At 50.3% G+C, this 21,818-nt stretch overlaps 10 protein-coding genes across 10 annotated transcripts; 6 read left to right on the top strand and 4 right to left on the bottom strand.

Moving 5' to 3' along the window:
* Window positions 1-1,671: 1,671 nt before the first annotated feature.
* On the bottom strand, window positions 1,672-5,648 carry SNOG_01364 (hypothetical protein; the record flags this gene model as incomplete). The annotated part of the gene is made up of 4 exons (XM_001791953.1): window positions 1,672-2,121; window positions 2,326-4,043; window positions 4,182-4,653; window positions 4,806-5,648. The coding sequence occupies 4 exons, from the start codon at window positions 5,646-5,648 to the stop codon at window positions 1,672-1,674; spliced, it is 3,483 nt and encodes a 1,160-aa protein (XP_001792005.1).
* A 2,986-nt stretch (window positions 5,649-8,634) lies between these two features.
* On the top strand, window positions 8,635-10,465 carry SNOG_01365 (hypothetical protein; the record flags this gene model as incomplete). The annotated part of the gene is made up of 3 exons (XM_001791954.1): window positions 8,635-8,871; window positions 9,001-9,463; window positions 9,513-10,465. The coding sequence occupies 3 exons, from the start codon at window positions 8,635-8,637 to the stop codon at window positions 10,463-10,465; spliced, it is 1,653 nt and encodes a 550-aa protein (XP_001792006.1).
* A 1,337-nt stretch (window positions 10,466-11,802) lies between these two features.
* On the bottom strand, window positions 11,803-12,462 carry SNOG_01366 (hypothetical protein; the record flags this gene model as incomplete). Its single annotated transcript, XM_001791955.1, has 1 exon — window positions 11,803-12,462. One exon carries the CDS (start codon window positions 12,460-12,462, stop codon window positions 11,803-11,805), a length of 660 nt encoding a protein of 219 aa, XP_001792007.1.
* Window positions 12,463-12,725: 263 nt separating this feature from the next.
* On the bottom strand, window positions 12,726-13,548 carry SNOG_01367 (hypothetical protein; the record flags this gene model as incomplete). Its single annotated transcript, XM_001791956.1, has 3 exons — window positions 12,726-12,789; window positions 12,847-13,262; window positions 13,459-13,548. The coding sequence occupies 3 exons, from the start codon at window positions 13,546-13,548 to the stop codon at window positions 12,726-12,728; spliced, it is 570 nt and encodes a 189-aa protein (XP_001792008.1).
* Window positions 13,549-13,780: 232 nt separating this feature from the next.
* Window positions 13,781-14,218, bottom strand: SNOG_01368 (hypothetical protein; the record flags this gene model as incomplete). Its single annotated transcript, XM_001791957.1, has 2 exons — window positions 13,781-13,909; window positions 14,048-14,218. 2 exons carry the CDS (start codon window positions 14,216-14,218, stop codon window positions 13,781-13,783), a joined length of 300 nt encoding a protein of 99 aa, XP_001792009.1.
* Window positions 14,219-15,569: 1,351 nt separating this feature from the next.
* On the top strand, window positions 15,570-16,540 carry SNOG_01369 (hypothetical protein; the record flags this gene model as incomplete). The annotated part of the gene is made up of 3 exons (XM_001791958.1): window positions 15,570-15,602; window positions 15,871-15,895; window positions 16,185-16,540. 3 exons carry the CDS (start codon window positions 15,570-15,572, stop codon window positions 16,538-16,540), a joined length of 414 nt encoding a protein of 137 aa, XP_001792010.1.
* Window positions 16,541-18,518: 1,978 nt separating this feature from the next.
* Window positions 18,519-20,075, top strand: SNOG_01370 (hypothetical protein; the record flags this gene model as incomplete). Its single annotated transcript, XM_001791959.1, has 2 exons — window positions 18,519-19,070; window positions 19,185-20,075. 2 exons carry the CDS (start codon window positions 18,519-18,521, stop codon window positions 20,073-20,075), a joined length of 1,443 nt encoding a protein of 480 aa, XP_001792011.1.
* A 384-nt stretch (window positions 20,076-20,459) lies between these two features.
* On the top strand, window positions 20,460-20,636 carry SNOG_01371 (hypothetical protein; the record flags this gene model as incomplete). Its single annotated transcript, XM_001791960.1, has 1 exon — window positions 20,460-20,636. One exon carries the CDS (start codon window positions 20,460-20,462, stop codon window positions 20,634-20,636), a length of 177 nt encoding a protein of 58 aa, XP_001792012.1.
* A 48-nt stretch (window positions 20,637-20,684) lies between these two features.
* Window positions 20,685-21,099, top strand: SNOG_01372 (hypothetical protein; the record flags this gene model as incomplete). Its single annotated transcript, XM_001791961.1, has 2 exons — window positions 20,685-20,775; window positions 20,963-21,099. The coding sequence occupies 2 exons, from the start codon at window positions 20,685-20,687 to the stop codon at window positions 21,097-21,099; spliced, it is 228 nt and encodes a 75-aa protein (XP_001792013.1).
* Window positions 21,100-21,139: 40 nt separating this feature from the next.
* On the top strand, window positions 21,140-21,534 carry SNOG_01373 (hypothetical protein; the record flags this gene model as incomplete). The annotated part of the gene is made up of 2 exons (XM_001791962.1): window positions 21,140-21,315; window positions 21,450-21,534. The coding sequence occupies 2 exons, from the start codon at window positions 21,140-21,142 to the stop codon at window positions 21,532-21,534; spliced, it is 261 nt and encodes an 86-aa protein (XP_001792014.1).
* Window positions 21,535-21,818: the final 284 nt, after the last annotated feature.

The following is a 21,818-nucleotide window of genomic DNA, read 5'->3' on the forward strand; positions in this document are numbered from 1 at the left end:
CTCTAAGTTAGAGCGAAGCCTGCGTAGAAGAGCCTTATGCATATGCTAGTTATACTCTGCATATTAGCAGATATAAAGAGGCATTAGAGACTAGCAAGAATCTTATTCTTATCTTAGTATATAAGCGTAGAGCTTTGCCTCTGCAGAAAGTGTAACTACTACTTGCATAGCAGAGTACTCTTACGCTACCTACTACTACTATTTCTAGAATAGAAAGTTCTATAGCTAATCTAGATATAATAATATCTTTATATCCTTGCATTATTAATAATAGACCTATCTTTCTACAGTTCTAGAGTATTATATTGTCTATAGAACGCGCAGATAGGCTTATAGAGCTAGTAAAATTTAGTTGTTTTATTATTAGTTAACGTTTAGGTAAACTAAATGCTTCTTATAACTCTTAAGCTATATTAGAATAAGTGCTAGCCTTGCATATTACTAAGAGTTATTTAGGTAGATTATATAAATTGCATTTCTCTTTTAATTAAATATAAGCTAACGCTTATAGCTTCTCTAGTGTTAGCTCTTTATTAATAGGCGAATACCTATACGCGTACAACTGCTGTTAATCCTAGATCGTTAATTACTCTAGTTAAAGAGCTTCTTAATTAAGATAGTAAGAAGAGAAAGATATTAAGAGTTAGTATTAAGTGCAGCTGTAGATATACTAACAGTCTATAACTTAATAATAAAGAGTGTAGGATGTCTTAGGCTTAGAAGAAGTATAACTATAGTAGAGATTAATTTATTTGCTATTAACATAGAATTCTTTTTAAGTCTATTGCAGAGCTGCGCTAACACTACTTAGATATACTGCATGTTTAAACGCTAGCTATAGTCTTAAATATAATAATAATTATAGATTACTGTCTATATTAGCTATTTAGTTTTAATCTTCAATACTTCTTATCTCTTGCATATCGCCTCTATATAATAGCGCATTTTATGCTAATTATTATAATAGATAGTAAATCTGCAGCTGCTGTCTGCAGCGCTGCCTGCTATAGCCTATTTCCTATAGCTTAACTTACTCTAATGCTAATGTTAGGCCTTCTACGCGCTATACTTCTACTATACCTATAAAGTTCTTAAGCTCTAGTAATTAGCTGCGTAGCTTTTCCTCTTCTAGCTTAGCGCAAGCTACTATAATTCTACTCTTAGTTGCTAGGCTATATACTACGTCAGGAAAACTAAAAATCTGTCGAATATTTATTTCTATTGATACTGTAGAATTGACTGTGTCGCTAGCGAGTTGATCGATTCGAGGAATTTATGTTTGTTATCAAATATACTTTGAAACAAAACTTCGTCGAAATGGTCGGTACTGTCGGAATTGTCGGAACCGTCGACGCGACGGTCTAGCACGCAACTTTACCGTCTTCAACTGTTATATTTTCTTTCTCCCTACCTACTCTGTCTTCCCACCTGCGCTATTGAAGTTTACTTCTTTAATATACTTTCCTTAGTATCTTACTACATATTTACTTCTTTCTGCATTGTAACCAGACATCACAGATATCACTAGAAAGAGCTTTGTTAGGATTGTTGGTAACATGAGAATTATTCTATTACTATGCTAGTCCTGCATTCCATACAGTCATCTACTGTTAAGCACCGTTGAGCACCGTTGAGCACCGTTGAGCACCTTTCCTAGCAGTGCGCCGGACCTTAGCAGAGTGCTTCTAAACTCATGACAATCGGTTCAGTTTGATGCCAGTCCATGCGTTGATCCGTAACCGTCGATCCTCCACCTTGTAGTTTATCTCGGGAAGTTGTTTTGACGTCCTGCTTGCCCAGTACTTTGAGTTCCAGTTCACTGTCTGGGTTAAAATAGACAATGCCGACACACATTTCTGCCAACTGGCCGAGTCGGTACACTCGGAACATGAATTGATCCTGTGTGTTCTGCCTGTCTTGCGGCTCCATGATGACGACGTGCGTAGCTTCTGTCAGTGTGATTGCCTCTGCAAATGCCATTGAAGCCACCATGATCCAAGGCCCATCTGGATCCCTCCATTTAGCAAGCTTGAGGTTGATTTCGTGCTGTGTCATACCTCCCTGCATGACCAAGACGCTCTCGTCACCGAACTTCTCTCTCAAGCCTAGCCACGTCACTGCCTGCACGATTGGTTTATACGACCCTATGAGGATTTTGGCGCGGACTTCCTTTGGCGGTGGTGGTGTATTAGCTGCTTTCGCTGCATCTTCTGCTGCAATGCTCCATGTCCGGCTTGGCGTTCCTAGAATTTCAACCTCAGAGCATAAATTCGATAGGTTTTGAAACTTCGGGCTGCTTTTGGTTATAGCACGCGCCTCTCGTACTAGGAAATGGTCCTTGCTTGGGTTGGTAAAGAGGTCCTTCACGCTGTTTGACGTGAAGCGTTTGACTTTGCGGCTGCCGTATGTTTTGAACTGTGCTGCCTTTAGAGTAGCAAGCGCAGGGTAGGATGCTATCGCCTGCATCTCGAAGCGGTTGAAGATCACACGTCTGCTAGCTTCTGATTCATCAAGGCCTTCTTTTTCCAGGATATCTCTGCATTGTTGCTCAGCGTTTTGTACCGTGCTGAGGAAATCTGGACATGGGCAGCTTTGGAAGTAAGGCAGGAAGTCGCCCTTAATGCCGGATATTGGTTTGCCCCACGGGTCGCGCGTCTTCAATGTTCTTTTCAACATAAACCTCTGCGCTACTGCTGCTCCTTGAGATATAAGTTCTTTATACTCATGAGACGACTCGTGTTCGCTTGCGTCGTGCTTTACATTGGCAATCATATTGCGCCATTGTTTAGCCATTGCTAGGCCATTGAGGGCTGTGTTTTGGCGAGTCCTGTGAGATGGTGTCTCCGCAATCGACCGGTAGACTGCATCTTCCATCTTATAGATGCGATCGCCAGTCACGGAGTCTCTCTTGTCGGTAGCGTTGAACCAGTTAGAGACCCCTTTCCTGTTTTGAAGGCCAATGAGTGCTAGCGACACGAAGATCAAGATCTCATTCAGTCCTTGTTCCATAGGCGTTCCGGACAGGGCCCATGCTTTCCATTGGTATCCGTGGTTGTGGCTTCGAATATCCTGGTAAAACTTGGCCATGATTGTGCCCTCCGACTTGCAATTGTGGAATTCATCGAATACAGTCCGCCCCCATACAGTGACATGACCAGGAAGCAGTATCGCCCTCTTTTCCACATGAGGGCCGCCTTTGCGTATGATCGTTCGCTGTGCCGTGACGCTCATAGTGTTGTAAGCCCTAAACACATGCTTGTCTACCTTTCCGAAGCCGCAGACTATCACAAACCGTGCTGCTGACGGTGCTGGACGGTGCTTCGTAGCCTCAGGGTGCACAGCAGGCGTGTTCGCTTCCGGTATTGTCCAGTAGACTGTTTCTCGATGATCCACGCCTCCTAGCACGTAGCTCCGTGGGGCGACTAACTTATTGGCGGCAGCGAGCGCTTTGGAGATAGCGTCAGTGGTATCGATTCGCATCTCCATTGCTTCCTCTTTCGTTGGTCTGCCCATGTTCTCCGGGGGAGAGTCACTAAAGAAGCAGAACCGTAGGGCCAGCGGATCGCTTGGGTCGCACCACGTGGAGTTTGCAAGATCCATCGCGACTACCTCGTTCTTCCAGGCATCAGCTGCTCGCCCCCAACCAGTCATCATTGTGGCTGCTTGTCGAGGTTCGGCGTTGAAGGAGGGGCTCCTTTCGCACGCGCAGTGGAACGTTCTCTCGCCTTCAGTAGGACATGGCTTGTCGTCATCGTCAACTGCGTTGTGTTCTGTCGCGTCGCCTTCTGCTCGCGCATTTTGCACTTCCGTCCAGTTCTTGAAGTGAACGTGTCCCATGAGGACGGCGAGCACCATCGCTCGCGTTTTGCCCATGCCCATGGCGTTGGCAAAGATCCCGCCATTGTCAGATGACAACTCTTTGAAGTAGAGGATGTATGCGTCTGTGAGCTGGTATGGGGTGAAGTCGCAACTAACCCCCCAACATGCCGGTAGCTTTATTGTGCGCTTGTTCTGGAGGTCATCAATCGAAACGCCAAAGAATACTGCGGCCGAAGTCCACTCTTCCAGAGTGCAGTGTTCCATTGCCGTCCCCACTCTTGCAGAGAGACCGTCCCTCGTTCTAGTTTGTTTGTTAGCAGGGTGAACAGTGGTTGACTGTCTTCCACGGTGGACTTACTTGGCGTTCAATAAGGCTTTGAGCCTTTCCTTTTGTTCTCTGGCAAGGTCCTTTGCTGTCGTTGCCTCCTCGTCCTCCGAGTCATCCTCAGGGTCAATGTCCGAGCTGCTGTCTGAGCGGTAGTCGTCGCTGTCTAGCGGGCCATCTGGCTGAGTCTCGCGCTCCCGAGCTTCTTTCTCCTCTTTCTCTTTTTTGGCCTTAGCCAGCTCCTCTTCGTCCCTGGTCTTCTTAAGCTGCGCTTCCTTTCCTAACCGCTTTCTTTCAGCTGATCGAGCGCGGGCCGCTGCTCTGTCCCTCCTGCGTGGGCGCGGGACGTCGCTGCCAGTGTCGGAGTCCTCTGAATCTTTGTCTTTCTTGGTTCTTCCCCCGCTTGCTTTTGCATGTCTGCTGTCCGCTGCCTCGGTCTTACGGCGCTTGAGGGGAGGTCCGTCTGGTATAAGTTTGGAATGTCGGCCTCTCTTCTTGGGTGGTGAGGGCTGTTCTGGTGGTGAGGGCTGTTCCGGTGGTTCGTCAGGTTGGAATGTTACTGCATATAGATGTTAGTGGTGTATATTTCAGTTTTGAGGGTTCGTGCTATACCTTTATTAGAATCGCCTGGCGGTTTCGTTGTCTGGCATAATAGCATCACTGCTCCGAGCCTCCTCGACTTGATATGAGAGTTGACGGTGCCTAGCAAGTCGTCGTCGTCCTCAATGAGCGTCATCGTCAACGCATCCATGACCTGAGAGGTGCCTGCTTGGTACCAATCGGAGTACTTGGGCAATGACAAATGCTGGATGAGGGCATCGTACTTGAGGTGCTGGGCCCTAACCTCAAAGTAGTTCTCCTCCAATTTCTGCTGGCTTTCCTTCGTCATCAGCCTGAACATGGGGAATTGTTTGACGACAGAGTGATGCACAGCGTCTACTAAGGCAACATTGGCGTCATTCAAGATAGCCGGCTCAGTGAGTGATGCAACGCCGAACTTGTCGGTTATCGACGCTGTAGACCTGTTGGACACGACGGACGAAGACCGTCGCTGCGCCGTCTCAGACAGTGTCGGCGTTGGCGTGTTGCTCGGGTCCTCTGTCTTGACCTTGGCGCCGTACTGACGCACCTTGGCTAGCATCATCGTCCAGATAGTTCCGGCTGCAGCCTCGTGGAAGACTTTGGGTATTTGCGCATTTCGCAGCCGTGTACATTTGGCTACCGCAAGCCAGTCCTTTGACGTTGGTGAACGCAAGCTCTTCAGAAGCTGCGATTGGCTCTTTTCTGATTGGATCTTCTCGAGTAGGTCCTTTTTCTTGACATAGCTTGTAAGGTCCTCTACAAGTTCAACAACCTCTAAGGTCGTGATCCCATATCCTTCTCTTACATTCGTTTGTGACATGCTGTTGGAGCTTGTCGTGTTGGCCTTGCTCTTGTACCACTCTGGTTGCTTCGGCGGCGCCCATTCTGTGTCGCTGTCATCGTCGCTGTCACGTCCGGCCATAATAGCTTCGCGCCTGGAGTAGAAGACGGTTAGCGACCGTGTGTAATCGTTGGACTGTTGCTGAAAGTGCGTGTTAATATGTGGATGTCGCTTGGGAGGGTGCGCTTACTGACTATGGAGAGTTTGAGCGCGGTCGCAGGTTGTTGATGTGGGAAGCGCGTTATTGACGTGAGAAGCGCGTTGTGGATTTGAGAAGCGCGTTGCTGTGACAGTGGCGATGTAGCGAAACGTGTCGGTGGACAAAACAACGATAAAAAGGAATTGCAGCGTGATGTGTAAAGAGCTTGGGCTTCAATGCGCGGGGCTTGCAGAAAACATAATGTTGTTATGTAGCTGAAAAGGTTGTTGGTTGCGTTGCGTTTGTATGCACCGGGCAAATATGCCGGATGCGGGTGGGATAATAGGTGAGAGTGAGTGTGAAGTTGAGCAATGACAATGTTTCGACTTAAGAGCCGCTCCGCATAGCGGGCATGCTTTAGTCCAGCAGAACTTAATCATGCTGAACAGGTTGCTTGCTGCAGTCTGGTGACTGTCAAGATTTCCTGGGACGGTGCAGCACCGTCTCTCACTGTCCTCTGCCCGCTACGGGCCCTGCGCGCGGGGCATCGAGAGGATGCTGCGTGGAGGGATATTAGTTCAGCTTTGTCGAGCCAGTGTGTATCGAACCATGGAGTAATCGGTTTGTCCTGCAGTTGTCCGGAGTTAGGGTCAGAGCAGCTTTGAGCTCAATGTTATTTGGATGCGGTGTGGTAGTCGTTGTCTTCGTCGGTCCGGGGCGGTGCAGCACCGTCTCTCACCGTCTCTCACCGTCCCCCCCCCCTCACCGCCGCGAGTCCTGCGCGCAGGGCACCAGGAGGATGTTGCGTGGAGGGTATTAGTCTGACTTTGTCAGGCCGGTGTGCATCGAACCATGGAGTAATCGGTTTGTCCTGCAGTTGTCCGGAGTTAGGGTCAGAGCAGCTTTGAGCTCAATGTTATTTGGATGTGGTGTGGTAGTCGTTGTCTTCGTCGGTCCGGGGCGGTGCAGCACCGTCCCTCGCCGTCCCCATCTGCCACTGCGAGTCCCGGGCGCTGGGTATTGGAGAGTATGTCGCTTGGGGGTCATGAGTCCAGCTTCGTCAGGCTAGTGGGCATCGAATCACACATTTGTTACTCTGTCCAGCCGTCGTTTAAAGTCAGAGTCCAAGTACCTTTCGAGCATAATGTTGCGTAGAAGTTGTGTGGGATCCAAGGGCCTCGTCGGTCCGGAGCGGTGCAGCACTGTCCCTCGCCGTCCCCATCTGCCACTGCGAGTCCCGGGCGCTGGGTATTGGAGAGTATGTCGCTTGGGGATCATGAGTCCAGCTTCGTCAGGCTAGAGGGCATCGAATCACACATTTGTTACTCTGTCCAGCCGTCGTTTAAAGTCAGAGTCAGAGTATGTTTCAAGCATAATGTTGCTTAGAAGTTGTGTGGGATCCAAGGGCCTCGTCAGTCAGGAGCGGTGCAGCACCGTCCCTCGCCGTCCCCATCTGCCACTGCGAGTCCCGGGCGCTGGGTATTGGAGAGTATGTCGCTTGGGGGTCATGAGTCCAGCTTCGTCAGGCTAGTGGGCATCGAATTACACATTTGTTGCTCTGTCCAGCTGTCGTTTAAAGTCAGAGTCCAAGTACCTTTCGAGCATAATGTTGCGTAGAAGTTGTGTGTGATCCAAGGGCCTCGTCAGTCAGGAGCGGTGCAGCACCGTCCCTCACAGTCCTCCTCTGCCATCATAACTCCCGGGCGCTGGATACCCAAGAGGACGGTGCGTGGAGGTCATAAGTCCGGCTTTGTTGGGCTAGTGGGCATCGAACCACAGATTCATCGCTTTGTCCTGCAACTGCCAGGAGCAGGCAATGGGGCGACTTTAAGCTCGGGCGTCACACTATGACTCAGACACTGCAGTCTTGGTGGCGATGTTATGTATATCAGGTTGGTTTACGCGGTCGGAGGGGGGCTAGCAACTGTGCGTTGTGAAGGGGAGCTCGGTAGTATTGCGACAGTTCGATCAGAGCCGGAACCTACGCAGATGTTATCTCAGAGGAACACGTCGGCATTGTGAGGGACAAAGAATATTACATTGTGCCATTTTCATACCGTGTGGCAGTAGAGGCGATGCGCGATGTTGAGAAAGCATCGTCGCTTCGTTAGAAGGGAGGGATGGAGGTTTGCCATGGGAGACGTGCGCCGATAGAGCGTTGGTGTGGACTGCGTCTGTGCGTACGCCTCGCGAGCACCATCTCACCTGGAAACTACAATAACCCAGTATTTTCCGCAACTTAACTTAAGGCATTAGGCGTCGTAACTGCCACGTATTGTATTTGACTCCTAGGACAATGTTGATGAACTTGTCAGAACCGTCGAGAGGACAGTCTTGCATGCGACTCAACCGTCTTTGACCGTCGACCCTTCTTTCCAGCCACTTACTTTGTCCACACACACCGCTGCGCTGTTTAAGTTCACTCTTACTTGCACGATGTGGCAACGAGCAGTACTATCGCTCAGCGTTTGACACCGAATACGAGAAGTCGTCTAGTACAACGTTAACGTGTTGTAAAGATATTTAGATTGTGATTAACTAAGCACGTGTTTCGAAGCGCCTCTAACATGCGATAACCACATCTGCATTTCTTGCGGCATGAATCTAGCGCTATTACTTGACCCGCAAGGGGCACGTAAAAGAGGTACATAATCTCCCTTTCTTTGCCTAATTCTCTTCCGCTCTATTTTCTGCGAGAGGCAAGGACCAAAGTCGTCCACGTCGTCTCTGCGTTTCCCACGCCATGGAAGCTTTCATTCCTGACCTCACATGGCCGACAGCCCGCGTGCAAGAACACCAATCAACCCATCTGCGGTTCTGTACGAGCAGGCAGCTGCTCGAACCGGCCTCCCCGCCGAGGTTGGCAATATATCGTCCACATCGTCTCTGCTTTTCCCACGCCATGGAAGCTTTCATTCCTGACCTCACATGACCGACAGCCCGCGTGCAAGAACACCAATCAACCCATCTGCGGTTCTGTACGAGCAGTCGGCTGCTCGACCCGGCCTCCCCGCCGAGGTCGGCAATATGGACCTCGATTTCGTGCCCGGTGTTGCTTTCATCCCTGACGTCCACATGGCCGACAGCCTGCGTGCAAGAACACCAATCAACCCATCTGCGGTTCTGTACGAGCAGGCAGCTGCTCGAACCGGCCTCCCCGCCGAGGTTGGCAATATATCGTCCACATCGTCTCTGCTTTTCCCACGCCATGGAAGCTTTCATTCCTGACCTCACATGACCGACAGCCCGCGTGCAAGAACACTAATCAACCCGTCTGCGGTACTGTACGAGCAGGCAGATGCTCGATCCGGCCTCCCCGCCGAGGTCGGCATTATGGACCTCGATTTCGTGCCCGGTGTTGCTTTCGATGCCATGGGAAACGTAGAGCTAACGGGCGATTTGCCAGGTGACGCGGACCGCGTCAACAATAACAACAACAATGTTGCACCCACTCCACAATTCAGCCCGACCGCTCTACTCAACCCGCGATCACTCGCATCAAAACGCCCCGCATCATCTGGTAGCGACCTTGACCGCGGGCGTACCGATCCCACCATCGCTGGCCAAATCTCACTCGTTGAGCAGTTGCACAACGTCCAGGAGCGCACAGCTTCACCAGCGAAGCGAATCAAGACCGACGAGGACCGCAAAAAGTCTACGCATCGCCAAGGATTTAACGGTGGCAGCAGTCTCGAGTTACAAAAGACAAGTAGTCAAGCACCCTCGCAGACAGGACCGTCAATCGACTTGACAATGAGTAAACACTCCACCCCTAATGCATAATAACTAGTCTGACGCGGATTTAGGCGATGATGATGATGTTCAGTTGGTCGGAGACAATATGGAGGAGCTTATATGTGTCGGCAAAGTCAAGCACACCTACGTCCAGGCCCACACCGTTCCTTATCCCGACCCAAAGAAGTACCTCGGCAACAGTGGTCAGCAAGGCCGAATCAAGGTCTCATTCCGTCGAGCTGGAAACAATCGTAACAATCTCAATATCATGGTCACTGATCCCACCGGCAGAGAATTCGGTAGAGTCGACATGAAGTCGTCAACTGGATTGTGTCCATTGATAGATGGAGCGAAGGCCAATGGACTGATATGGATGGCTTGGACCGATATTCGACGAAAACAAGCTGGCGAGGGTCCTCCAGGCTCACCCTTCTCGGGGCTCATCAGCATGACGCTCCAGTTGTACTGTAAGCGGAAGTGGGCCCATGATATCGGCAAGTTCCATAAGGGCAAGAACATTCAGCTGCTACGACCCGTTTTCGAGCTCCAGCGCTACGACTACTACAACCCACAAGATGGCGACTCTCTTACACGGATCCAAGCGATAGATCCTAGCTTTCAGACCGATCAGTTCACCCAGCAAGGGCCAACACCTGGAGAACCAGGCAGTATCTACGTCTTGCGAAGCGTCGATGAGATCCGGGCTGACGTTGCCGACGTTTTCGATACGGTTGTCAGTAAATCGGATGAAGTACCTACGCGAGAGCCGTCTAGTCACATCAAGACAGAGCTGTATCCGCATCAGAAGCAAGCCCTCTATTTCATGTGGGACAAGGAGCAGGACCATAGCGCGGAAGAGCACGACCAGCGCAAGGACACTCTCTGGGCGCCGAGGCTTCGCGACAATGGTCGTAAGTTCTATCGTCTCGTCATCACCGGCGAGGATACGCACTGTAAGCAGACAATAAAGAAAGCATATATCATGTCACCAGAAAGAGCTTCATTGATATTATTCATGACATGAGCATTATTCCATTACCGTGCCAGTCCTGCGTTTCACACGGCCAGCTACCGTCGAGCACCGTCGAGCACCGTCAAGAACCATCTCTGTTGGTGCGCCGGACCTTGGGGGAGCGCTTCTAAATTCATGGGAACAGGCTCGAATTGCTGCCGGTCTACGCGCGGATTCACGACCTTGGATCCTGTACTCTGTAGTCTATCCCGCGAAATTATTTTCATACTCTGCTTGCTCAGGCCTTAACTATAGTCTCCCGGCTGACTGAGTCGATACCCTCAGAACATGAATTAGTCCAGTGTGTTCTGTCTATCTTGCGGCCCCATAATGACGACGTGCGTAGCTTCTGTTAGTATAGTTGCCTCTACGAATGCCATTGAAGCGACCATAATCTAAGGTCCGACTAGATCCCTCTATTTAGCAGGCTTGCGGTTGATATCTTGCTATGTCATACCTCCCGGCATGACCAAGACGTTCTCGTCACAGAACTTCTTTCTCAAGCCTAACCGCGTCACTGCCTGCACGACCGGTTTATACGACAATATGAGGGTGTTAGGATAGATTTTCTTTAGCGGTGGTAGCGTCCCAGCTACTTTCCCGTCCTCTTCAGTAGCAGAGCTCTAGGTTCAGTGTCGTAGCCATAAGGTACTGAGGGTCTTACATATACCCTTAATGTATTCGAACTCCGCGCTCGCTTCAAGCAAGATGTCTAGGTTCGCTGTGTGGCAGTTTTCGTTGCCTAGATGGTCGAATATATCCTCCGCGCTTTTCGCTGTTACGCGAATAACATAGCGGCTAATCGCCTTGAATTAGGCTGCCCTTGATTTGGCAGGCGAAAGATAGGCTGCAATTGCTTCAGTTCCGGGGCGTTCGAAGATTTGTTTTGAGCTGATTGCTACAGGTCCAAGGCCTTCTCGCAAGAAGACCTGTCTGCACCGTCGCTCAGCGTCTTCTACCGTGCTGAGGAACCTTGGTAGTTTGCAGCCTTAGAAGGAAGTGAAGAACTTGCCCTTGATGACGGATATTGGATTGGCCTATCGGTCGCTCGTCTTCAATGTCCTTTTCTACGCGAACCTCAGCGTATCCTTTGCTCCTTTCGCGGTCAGTTCCTTACACCATCTAACGCCTTGAATTGGTCTGCGCTGCACCTTACATTGGCGACCACGTCGCGCCATTGCCTGTTTATTACCAGGCCGTTGATGTCCGAAGTTTGAGAATGCTGGGGAGATGAGGTCTTCGCAGTTGACGCGTAGACTCTATTACACGTCTTGTAGGTGTGTTTGCCCGTCACTTTGTCCACTGCGCTGCCGCGTTCCGGACAGAGCCCATGCTTTCCATTGGTATCCTTAGTTATACTTTCGAAGATCCTTGTAAAACTTGGCCATGATTGTGCCCTCCGACTTGCAATTGTGGAATTCATCGAATACAGTCCGCCCCCATACAGTGACATGACCAGGAAGTAGTATCGCATTTGTTTCCACCTGAAGGATGCCTTTGCGCGTGATTGTTCGCTGTGCCGTGACGCTCATAGTGTTGTCAGCCCTAAACACATGCCTGTCCACCTTTCCGAAGCCGCGGACTAACGCAAACCGTGCTGCCGACGGTGCTGGACGGTGCTTCGTAGCCTCAGGGTGCACAGCAGGCATATTCGCCTCTGCCATTGTCCAGTGAACTGTTTCTACGTGCTCTAGGATCTTTAGTGTGAAGGTCTGTAGTCTAACTGACTTATTGACGGCGGCGAGCTCATCAGCGAGAGCGGTGGCAGTATCAGTTTGCATCTCTACTACCTCCTCATTCGTCGGTATGCCTATGTTCTCCAGAGCGGGGTCACTGAAGATGCAGAACCTTACGACCAGCGGATCGCTTGGGTCGCACAATGTGGAGTTTGCAGGATCCATTGCGACTACCTCGTTCTTCCAGGCATCAGCTGCACGCCCCAACCAGTCATCATTGTGGCTGCTTGTCGAGGTCCGGCGTCGAAGGATGAGACCCTTCTGCTCAGGCATTTCGCACTTCCGTCCAGTTCTTGAAGTGAACGTGTCCCATGAGGACGGCGAGCACCATCGCTCGCGTCCTGGTCATGCCCATAACGCTGGCAAAGATCCTACCCGTTATCAGATGACAACTCTTTGAAGTAGAGGATGTATGCGCCTGTGAGCTGGGTATGGGGTGGAGTCGCAATAACCCCCCACAAACGTGCCGGTAGCTTCATTGTGCGCTTGTTCTGGAGGTCATCAATCGAAACGCCAAAGAATACTGCGGCCGAAGTCTACTCTTCCAGAGTGCAGTGTTCCATTGCCGTCCCTACTCTCGCGGAGAGACTGTCCCTCATTCTGGTTTGTTTGTTAGCAGGGTGAACAGTGGTTGACTGTCTTCCACGGTGGACGTACTTGGCGTTCAATAAGGCTTTGAGCCTTTCCTTTTGTTCTCTGGCAAGGTCCTTTGCTGTCGTTGCCTCCTCGTCCTCCGAGTCATCCTCAGGGTCAATGTCCGGGCTGCTGTCTGAGCGGTAGTCGTCGCTGTCTAGCGGGCCATCTGACCCAGCCTCGCGCTCCCGGGCTTCTTTCTCCCTCTTCTCTTTTTTGGTTTTAGCTAACTCTTCTTCTTCGCTTGCTTTCCTGAGCTGCGCTTCTGATTCTAACCTCTGTCTTTCAATTAATCGAGCGCGGGCCTTTATCCTCGTCTTCCCGGTAGCAGTGTCGCTGTTACTGTCGGAGTAATATAGGCTGCTGCGATTCTTGTTTCCTCCTTCTCTTACGTTTGCACCTACCTGCTTTGATGCGTCCGCTTCGCGGACCTCAAGGTGCTTCTTAGAGTGTTTGTCTGGTAGAATAAGAAATTATTGGACTCTCTTCTTGGATAGTGAGGGCTGTTCAGGTGGTTCGTTGGGATGGAATTGTACTGCATATAAATGTCAGTGGAGTATATATCAGTTTAAGTTTTTCTGTTCTACCTGCACTAGGAATACTTAGTGATTTTATTGTCCGGCACAATGGCATTACTTCTTTAAGCTTCCTCAATTTGATGTGCGAGTCGATGGTGTTTAGCAAATTATCGTCATCCTCGATGGGCGTCACTGTCAACGTGTCCATCACCGGAGATGTGCCTGCTTTGTATAAATCGGAGAGCTTGCACGCTGAAAAAAAAATTATAGGGACATTATACTTAATGCGCTGGATCCTAATGTCAAAGTCTTCACTTCTCTACCTGTGTCCGACGATCTATTGTTATCAGCCCCATCGAGGGTACCGCTTAGTAGACAGGGATCAGACTAACCACGTTCGCGTTGGCCGGTAAAAACGGCCCGGTGAGTGATGCAAAGCCTTATTTGTCGGCCATCAATGCCGTAGACGTATTAGACACGACGGACGAAGACCGTGGTTGCGCCGTCTCAGACAGTGTCAGCGTTAGCGTGTCACGAGGATCCTCAGTCTCGACTTCATTGCCAAAGTGCTGCAATTCGGTCACTATTATATGACGGATAATTGCGGCTGCTGCTTCGCGAAAGACCGGAGGAGTTTGCGCATCTCGTAGTTGTGGACAGGTTGCTACTGCCAGCCAAACATTCGAAAACCGCGTACACAGACTCACCTGATGTTTGAGTTGGGGTTTTGGTCTTGAATCTTCTTTTCTTGAACCTGGCTCGAGACATGTCTGGCAAACTCCTCTACCAGATCGTGAACGCTGAGGTTTGAGAGACCATGCCTCGCCCCCAATTCCCTTGTGAGATGCCGTTAGTCTCTGCTGCCCGAGATTCGACATTGTGCCCGGCACCTTATGGTGGTGGCAGCCATACTGTGAACCATGTCATCCTCTCAGGTCACTTAGCCCATCTCGAGCTCAGCCTTGCGGTGGTAAGCGGGCAGGGGCAGTGTTATGAGTATAGACGGCTGCCATGGACACGCGGTCGGGTATGGATGTCGCTTGGAAAAGTGCGCGTGTGCGCGGGACAGTCGCGGCAAGAAGGTTGTGGGAAGCGATTGAATCGAAGAAACTTTGGCGTGAGTATAGATAGGTAGTGGGTTAAGGTCAAGGCGAAGTTGTGCAAATGACAATGTTTCGACTTAAGAGCCGCTCTGCATGGCGGGCATGCCTTGGTCCAGCAGAACTTAATCGTGTTGAACGGGCCGATTGCTGCAGCCTGGTGGCCGTCTATATTTCCTGGGACGGTGCAGCACCGTCTCTCACTGTCCTCTGCCCGCTACGGGCCCTGCGCGCAGGGCACCGAGAGGATGCTGCGTGGAGGGGTATCAGTCTGACTTTCTCGGGCCGGCGTGCATCGAACCATGGAGTAATCGGTTTGTCCTGCAGTTGTCTGAAGTTAGGGTCAGAGCAGCTTCGAGCACAATGTTATTTAGATGTGGTGTGGTAGTCGTTGTCTTCGTCGGTCCGGGGCGGTGCAACACCGTCCCTCACCGTCTCCCTCCACCACCACGAGCCCTGCGCGCAGGACACCAGGAGGATGTTGCGTGGAGGGTATTAGTCTGACTTTGTCGGGCCGGTGTGCATCGAACCATGGAGTAATCACTTTGTCCTGCAGTTGTCTGAAGTTGGGTTCAGAGCGGCTTCGAGCACAATGTTATTTGGATGTGGTGTGGTAGTCGTTGTCTTCGTCGGTCCGGGGCGGTGCAGCACCGTCCCTCGCCATCCCCATCTTCCCGGGCGCTGGGTGTTGGAGAATATGTCGCTTAGGGTCCATAAGTCCAGCTTCGTCAGGCTAGTGGGCATCGAATCACACATTTGTTACTCTGTCCAGCCGTCGTTTAAAGTCAGAGTCAGAGTATGTTTCAAGCATAATGTTGCGTAGAAGTTGTGTGGGATCCAAGGGCCTCGTCGGTCCGGGGCGGTGCAGCACTGTCCCTCACGGTCCTCCTCTGCCATCATAACTCCCGGGCGCTGGGTACCTAAGAGGACGGTGCGTGGAGGTCATGAGTCCGGCTTTGTCAGGCCAGTGGGCATCGAATTACACATTTGTTACTCTGTCCAGCCATCATTTAAAGTCGGAGTCAGAGTACCTTTTAAGCATAATGTTGCGTAGAAGTTGTGTGTGATCTAAGGGCCTCGCCAGTCCGGGGCGGTGCAGCACCGTCCCTCACGGTCCTCCCCTGCCATCATGACTCCCGGGCGCTGGGTACCTAAGAGGACGGTGCGTGGAGGTCATGAGTCCGGCTTTGCCAGGCCAGTGGGCATCGAATTACACATTTGTTGCTCTGTCCAGCCATCATTTAAAGTTAGGGTCAGAGTACCTTTCGAGCATAATGTTGCGTAGAAGTTGTGTGTGATCTAAGGGCCTCGCCAGTCAGGAGCGGTGCAGCACCGTCCCTCACGGTCCTCCCCTGCCATCATGACTCCCGGGCGCTGAATACCCAAGAGGACGGCGCGTGGAGGGCATTCCTTTGGCTTTGCTAGGCCAGTTAAGCAGGGTAGATTATAGGTATAGTAAGCACTAAACTACGGTGAAGCTCTTAGTAGCAACTCTAATAAAATAACATATTCCGGATTACCACCGAGCCCTAGCAAAATTCCTGTCTGCCTTCGCTGAACGAGAACAGTAAAGAGGTAACTTGGATATGTTCAAAACCTTTTCCAAAACCAGACAAGATATCTTATAGCACTGAATATATCCAGGTTTCTCTGTAAACTTTTCAGTGCGCTCTTAGAGACTATTAGCTGCTATCTGGAGTTGGAGTCAGAGTGACCTTGACCATAATGTTACTTACGTCGACAGTGGAAGTCGTCGTCTTCGTCGGTCCGGGGCGGTGCAGCACCGTCCCTCACCGTCCTCCTCCACCACCAGCACGAGTCCCGGTCGCTGGGTATTGGAGAGGATGTAGAGTTGCAGGTCTATCTGCAAGTGGCCCGATGATTGGAGAGAAGAAAGGAGGGAGGAAAATAAGCGAGATTTATATGCCCGCTGGCACTGGCACGGGGCTGCTGAGAGGCAAGCGAAAAAAAAATCAACAGCAGGGCAAGTATCTCTTCGCGCTCCTTCTCGCCGCGAACGTACTGCCACCTAGGGAGCCAGATCGCTGCAACTACCACGTCGAAGAAGCCAGCAAGCCCACTCTGAGAGCGGCCGATTAGAGCAGGACCCATACGCAGAGATGAGGATCACGTGACATTAAATCGCACCATATTGCGCCCTCCGTTTGACCTGTGGCAGCAAAAGTGGTGCTTAGTATCTAGGAACCCAGTCGCTCAACTAGACCTGGGAGAGGGGGTGAGGTGGGTATGTAGAATGGGAGAGGGTTACAGAGTCTTCGGCAGCGTGGGACGACGGTGGGCGACCGTCTGCGACCGTCGGCCACCGGAGCCGGGCGGGAACTAGCAACACGGTGGAATGAACTTATCGTACACAGCCGTCAACCTACGCAAGAACATCGTAAATAACAACTCTAACGCTATTTACTTATTCATAAAATAATACCTCTTCTGCACAATACAGTTCCCCTCCGTTCTGCGCATGGATCGCTTCTGTACGATATGCGGCTTCCAGCCTAAAACCTACGCAGGGCTTGCCAAACACACAGCTGGATGCTATTCCCGACATCTTGCGCAACAGAGTCTGGAACCGTCTGAGAATGTTTACGAAACACTCCAGTCAAACGAAACGTACACGTCATTGAGCAACGAGTATAATACTGCTCAAGATAGGAAGGTGCATGTATGTGCGGCAGACGGCTTAAGCTCTACTGTGACAGTATATGATCACATCGAGAAGGATAAAAATGCAGACTTGGCAATAGCTGATGGCATTTCGGATGCACCAGATATGTGCGCAAAGGACGACCTTGTTGGACGAAAGGGCCCGTTGTCAACATCCACGCAGACGTGGGAAGTGCTGTTTCAGACACACGATGGGCGATTGGCAGGGGAACCAGCAACAGCAGAGTCTGTAACTGCAAAAGAGTATGTAACACTTCCTCTAACATGATCTAGACTAAGTTTACTAGCCCTAATCACGTCGACACCTTTGGTTCAGACTTTGCCTTTTCGTTTGCTGCATGGCTGCAACGGATTAAATGCACGCTAGGAGATGTCGATAGCCTCTTTGCAGACGCACGATTACATGACTTACACACGAGATTACCATTTCAATCAGGCCGCCAATGGCAAGAGGCAATGTCAGCAATGCAGTCCGGTATACAAGATGATATTTGGATACAGGAGGACATTGCTAAGACGTCTGGTCTTTCTGGACTTGAGGCCGACCAACATTTTTTCGTATATCAGAACATCTTGTCGCTGATTGCGTTTATAATCAGCCATCGCCCATTTGCAGATGAATTAGTATACGCCCCAAGCCAATTCTTCTCAGGCAATACGGACTATCCTGTTCGCGTTTATCATGAATTACATTCTGGAGACTGGTGGTGGAACATACAACAAAGCCTACGAGATGGAGCAACAGTCGTGCCGATTATTATATCAGTCGACAAAACACAACTCTCACTTATATCAGGAGATGTAGCAGCATGGCCAGTCTACGTCACAATTGGGAATCTGTCCCGCGAAGCCCGACGTCGGAGATCGACACCTGGTACTCTTCTAGCTGGGTTCATTCCTACAACTAAGATTCGTGATCCCCTTCTTAAGAGTCAAGTGTATCACTATTGCATGGGCAAGCTTCTGTCACGTAAGTTCAAGCACCACTATATCAGCCTGCACGGTAGAACACTGTTGCTCACTGTCTAATACAGCACTGGAAAACGCGGCTAAGTCTGGAATACTACTTGCATGCGCAGACGGACGAACAAGGCAGTGTTACCCAACTATTTGCGCGATATTGGCTGACTACGAAGAACAAGTACTCTTGACCGGTGTAAAGAAAAATCGCCATTGCACGCGTTGTACCGTCGCACCTGACGACAGAGAGGATTTATGTGGATCTTACCCATGGAGAACAGAGCAATTCACTCGGCTACAACAAGAGAGATGTCTTGATAAAGGACACGACGACTTTGTACATCCAGTTGATTGTTTCGGGTGGAAGCACCATAACTTTAATATTCACGTGTCTTTAGCAACGGATACATTGCACTTGCTGCTTAAAGGTTTAGTAATGAAGATGCTAGACTTTATGCAAGATATGTTGGACGACATCTATCCTGGCAGCAGAAAGACCTGGGATAACAGTACTACACCAGTAACGCAAGAATCTGGTAGTACTCAGTTAAACGAGCGCTTCCGTCAGGTAATGCATAGTACTGGCCTGAAGCGTTTTAATAACAAGAGAGCATTTACAGAAGTCTCCCAATGGACCGGCACAGAGCAAAAGGCAATCATACAACAGCTTGTGGCTGTCGTATCCCCGTTGTTTGTATCGAAGGCGCCTTTCGCGCTGCATTTTATTCGTGCAGTATGCGACCTAGTTACACTGGCGCAATACAAGAGTCACGACGAGGATACCTTGGCCTATATTCAAGGAGCACTAGAGAGGATGAATGTATTCAAGGAGGAATTTCGAGTGTATCGGCGAACGCTAGGGGAAGAGAAGAACTTCAATTATCCTAAGTGGCACGCGTTGACACATATCATACAAGACATACGCATGTATGGAGCTTTGGATGGTATATGCACTGGAGCGAACAGCGAAGCACATCACATCACTATGGTAAAACAGTTCTACTCTATGACAAACAAGAAAGAGTATATACTGCAAATATGCTTGCATAATTCTCGGAGGACGGCACTACTGGCAGCTGACCATGCCACTGTGGTTAAACAGAGTCGACCGTCCACTACTGTCGACATCCAAGATCGCACTTATTCCACGAGAGTGACACGCCCTCTTCCCTTCCGCAGGCTCGGATGGTCAATACCAGGAATACAGCCTCATTCGACAAAATTGCCCCTAAGCGAGGTCGCCGCAAACATAGCAATATCTGACTTTACACATGCAGCAGCAGTGTTTGTCCGCAACAAACGCCAGGCGGCAGCAGGCCAACTAATCACTTCTTACGACGAGGACCGTTTGGATGTCGACCCATCTTGGGTTGGCCGTATGAGTGTACAGATTCACCCTTCCATAAAGTGCTGGCGGTCCTCTGGCAAGAGACACAACGACCCTGAACACTGCGACGAGGAGGTTGTAAGATGCGCACCTAACTGGCAACAGACAGGCCTCTGGCGTAGAGACTACGTTTGGGTACAAGAATTTGAGCATGGAGACAATAGACGACAGTCTAGGACGGTGACGGACGGTAGAGTGGTAGCCCAGCTCCACCTAATACTTACAATTATCGACCATACCCGCTACGACAAAGATGGAAAACACATGGCGTATATTGGGGCATTCTCCGAGGTATTGCTGTTCAATAACAATGGACAGATCGACAACACTACTGGAATGTTGAGTGTGCGTCGACGGGCCTGGAACGCAGCCCCTAAACGCCGGACATTGCAAGCTTTTAAGTTTTACGACCTGAGCACGATTATCCGCCCAGTGCACTTGGTACCAAGGGACCTGCCTGATTCAACAACTCGTACTACTATGTCTTACTACGTCAACAACTATATCGACTGGGACGAATACAACCGCCTGTACTCGCCGACATTTGACATCGATTTACTGCGCACGCTACGAGAGTATCGACGGAAGCGAACACGAAATAACTGAGGATAGCCCTTCATACATAATTCACAAATCTTAAAGTAAACGTTAATCGCTTGTGTCGAGTCTCCTTCCTGCATTGAAATTTTCGTCGATGGAGAGATATGGCGGAAGCCATGTCTTATGCCCTCGCCGCGTCTCACTCATTTATCCTCCTCGTCCTCATCCCCCATACCTGAATCCATCTCCCCATCCTCCTCTAGATCACTCTTACTCCCTCCAAAGCTCTCGACATCACTGTCCTCTCAACTCATCTCAAGTCCGCTTCGTCCTTCTCCTCCCGCCACGCCGTCCCGTGCGTCGGCATCACAAAAACCCGCGGGGATCTCCTGCTTCGACAGCTCGAGATCCTCGTTGACCAAGCCCTTGTACTCGTCGGGTTGGTCGCCCATGCAGCGTGTGGAAACCGTGCTGATCTCAATCCTCTCCCTCCTCAACGACGCGGAAGTCTCGTCGCCCGCCAATGCCGACGCAGGCGTAATGCTGCGCAACAAATCCGACGAGTACAAAGGCCTGGTTAACAAGGATCTCGAGCTGTCGAAGCAGGAGATCCCCGCGGGTCGTTAGCTAGATGATTACATAAGCTAGACTGGAGTTGCGAAGACGCTGCGCGGCATGCGCCCCATCTCCACAAACAACGACTCATCAAGACACGAGCAGCAACAACGACCACCTATACCACGACGGTTCTCCAAGACGAACGACAGTACTCCACTGTTGACGACAGAATCCTAAATCGCTACATCTTTGCAATTATGACACCACTGCGACAAACACGGGAACGCTCGTCCAGGGACAGCATCTGCGACGCGATGACCTTAACAAGCGATGAATACGAGACACTATATGCAGAAGTTGAGAGAGAGATGAGAGAACGAGCTATATTATGTCAGTCTCTGCGAACGACGACTGCAAAAGAGCACATCAGACAGATAGCGAGGGTGGTTGCGTCACGACAGAACAGCCCGCTGCAAAGTACGGCGCCCGACAGTCGCCTACGTACAATCACGCACTTAGCAGTCCGATGTAATCACAATGCAACACGACGGATGCGCTCCGAGCGACGCAAAATGCGATGTAACCATAATCCTGAGACTGGGCTGCGGAACAATGATGGATATGCTGAGGCTGTGGTCCACAGTGCCGGACAGTCTAACACCGTAAACAACGCTCCTCAACTGTCAACCATTCTGGTAGCTAGTGCACACGAACAGGATCAGATCCTTATACGAACGGACCAACTGCTGTATGTGCGCGACGACCTAGCAACAGAATACAAAGATATTAGTAGCCTTGACTATACACAGTTCATACGGACACTCGAGAGAGAGGTGGGGTTTGAGGATAAACGCAGTGGCATATACTACTACACGAAAACAGCAGATGGTTGGACTCGTATACGAATATCAACGGAAGCACGCTGGCATGGCGCACTGCAAGATACGGTTGCAACGAAACTCTATAGGGCTACATTTGTAATTGAACCATTAATATGATATGCGTCTCAAGAAAAACGTTTTAGGGGGTCCTTGTAGGAAAATTGAGCTGAAGCCTGCGCTGTGCTCTTTCCTCGATGCTACGGACATATTGTATCGTCAGGTGTACTAATAACGCCGGGAACACGGCTGTAATTCAAACAAATTAAGCCGAATAGACCTAACAAGGCAATAGATAAGCGCCCCTGAGACGTGCTGACAGGAATCGACCGTAGGCGACACCGGAGGACAGTCGACGACGGTACATCCACCA

This window comes from Parastagonospora nodorum, assembly GCF_000146915.1.
Source record: "Parastagonospora nodorum SN15 chromosome Unknown scaffold_2, whole genome shotgun sequence".
NCBI lineage: Eukaryota > Fungi > Ascomycota > Dothideomycetes > Pleosporales > Phaeosphaeriaceae > Parastagonospora > Parastagonospora nodorum.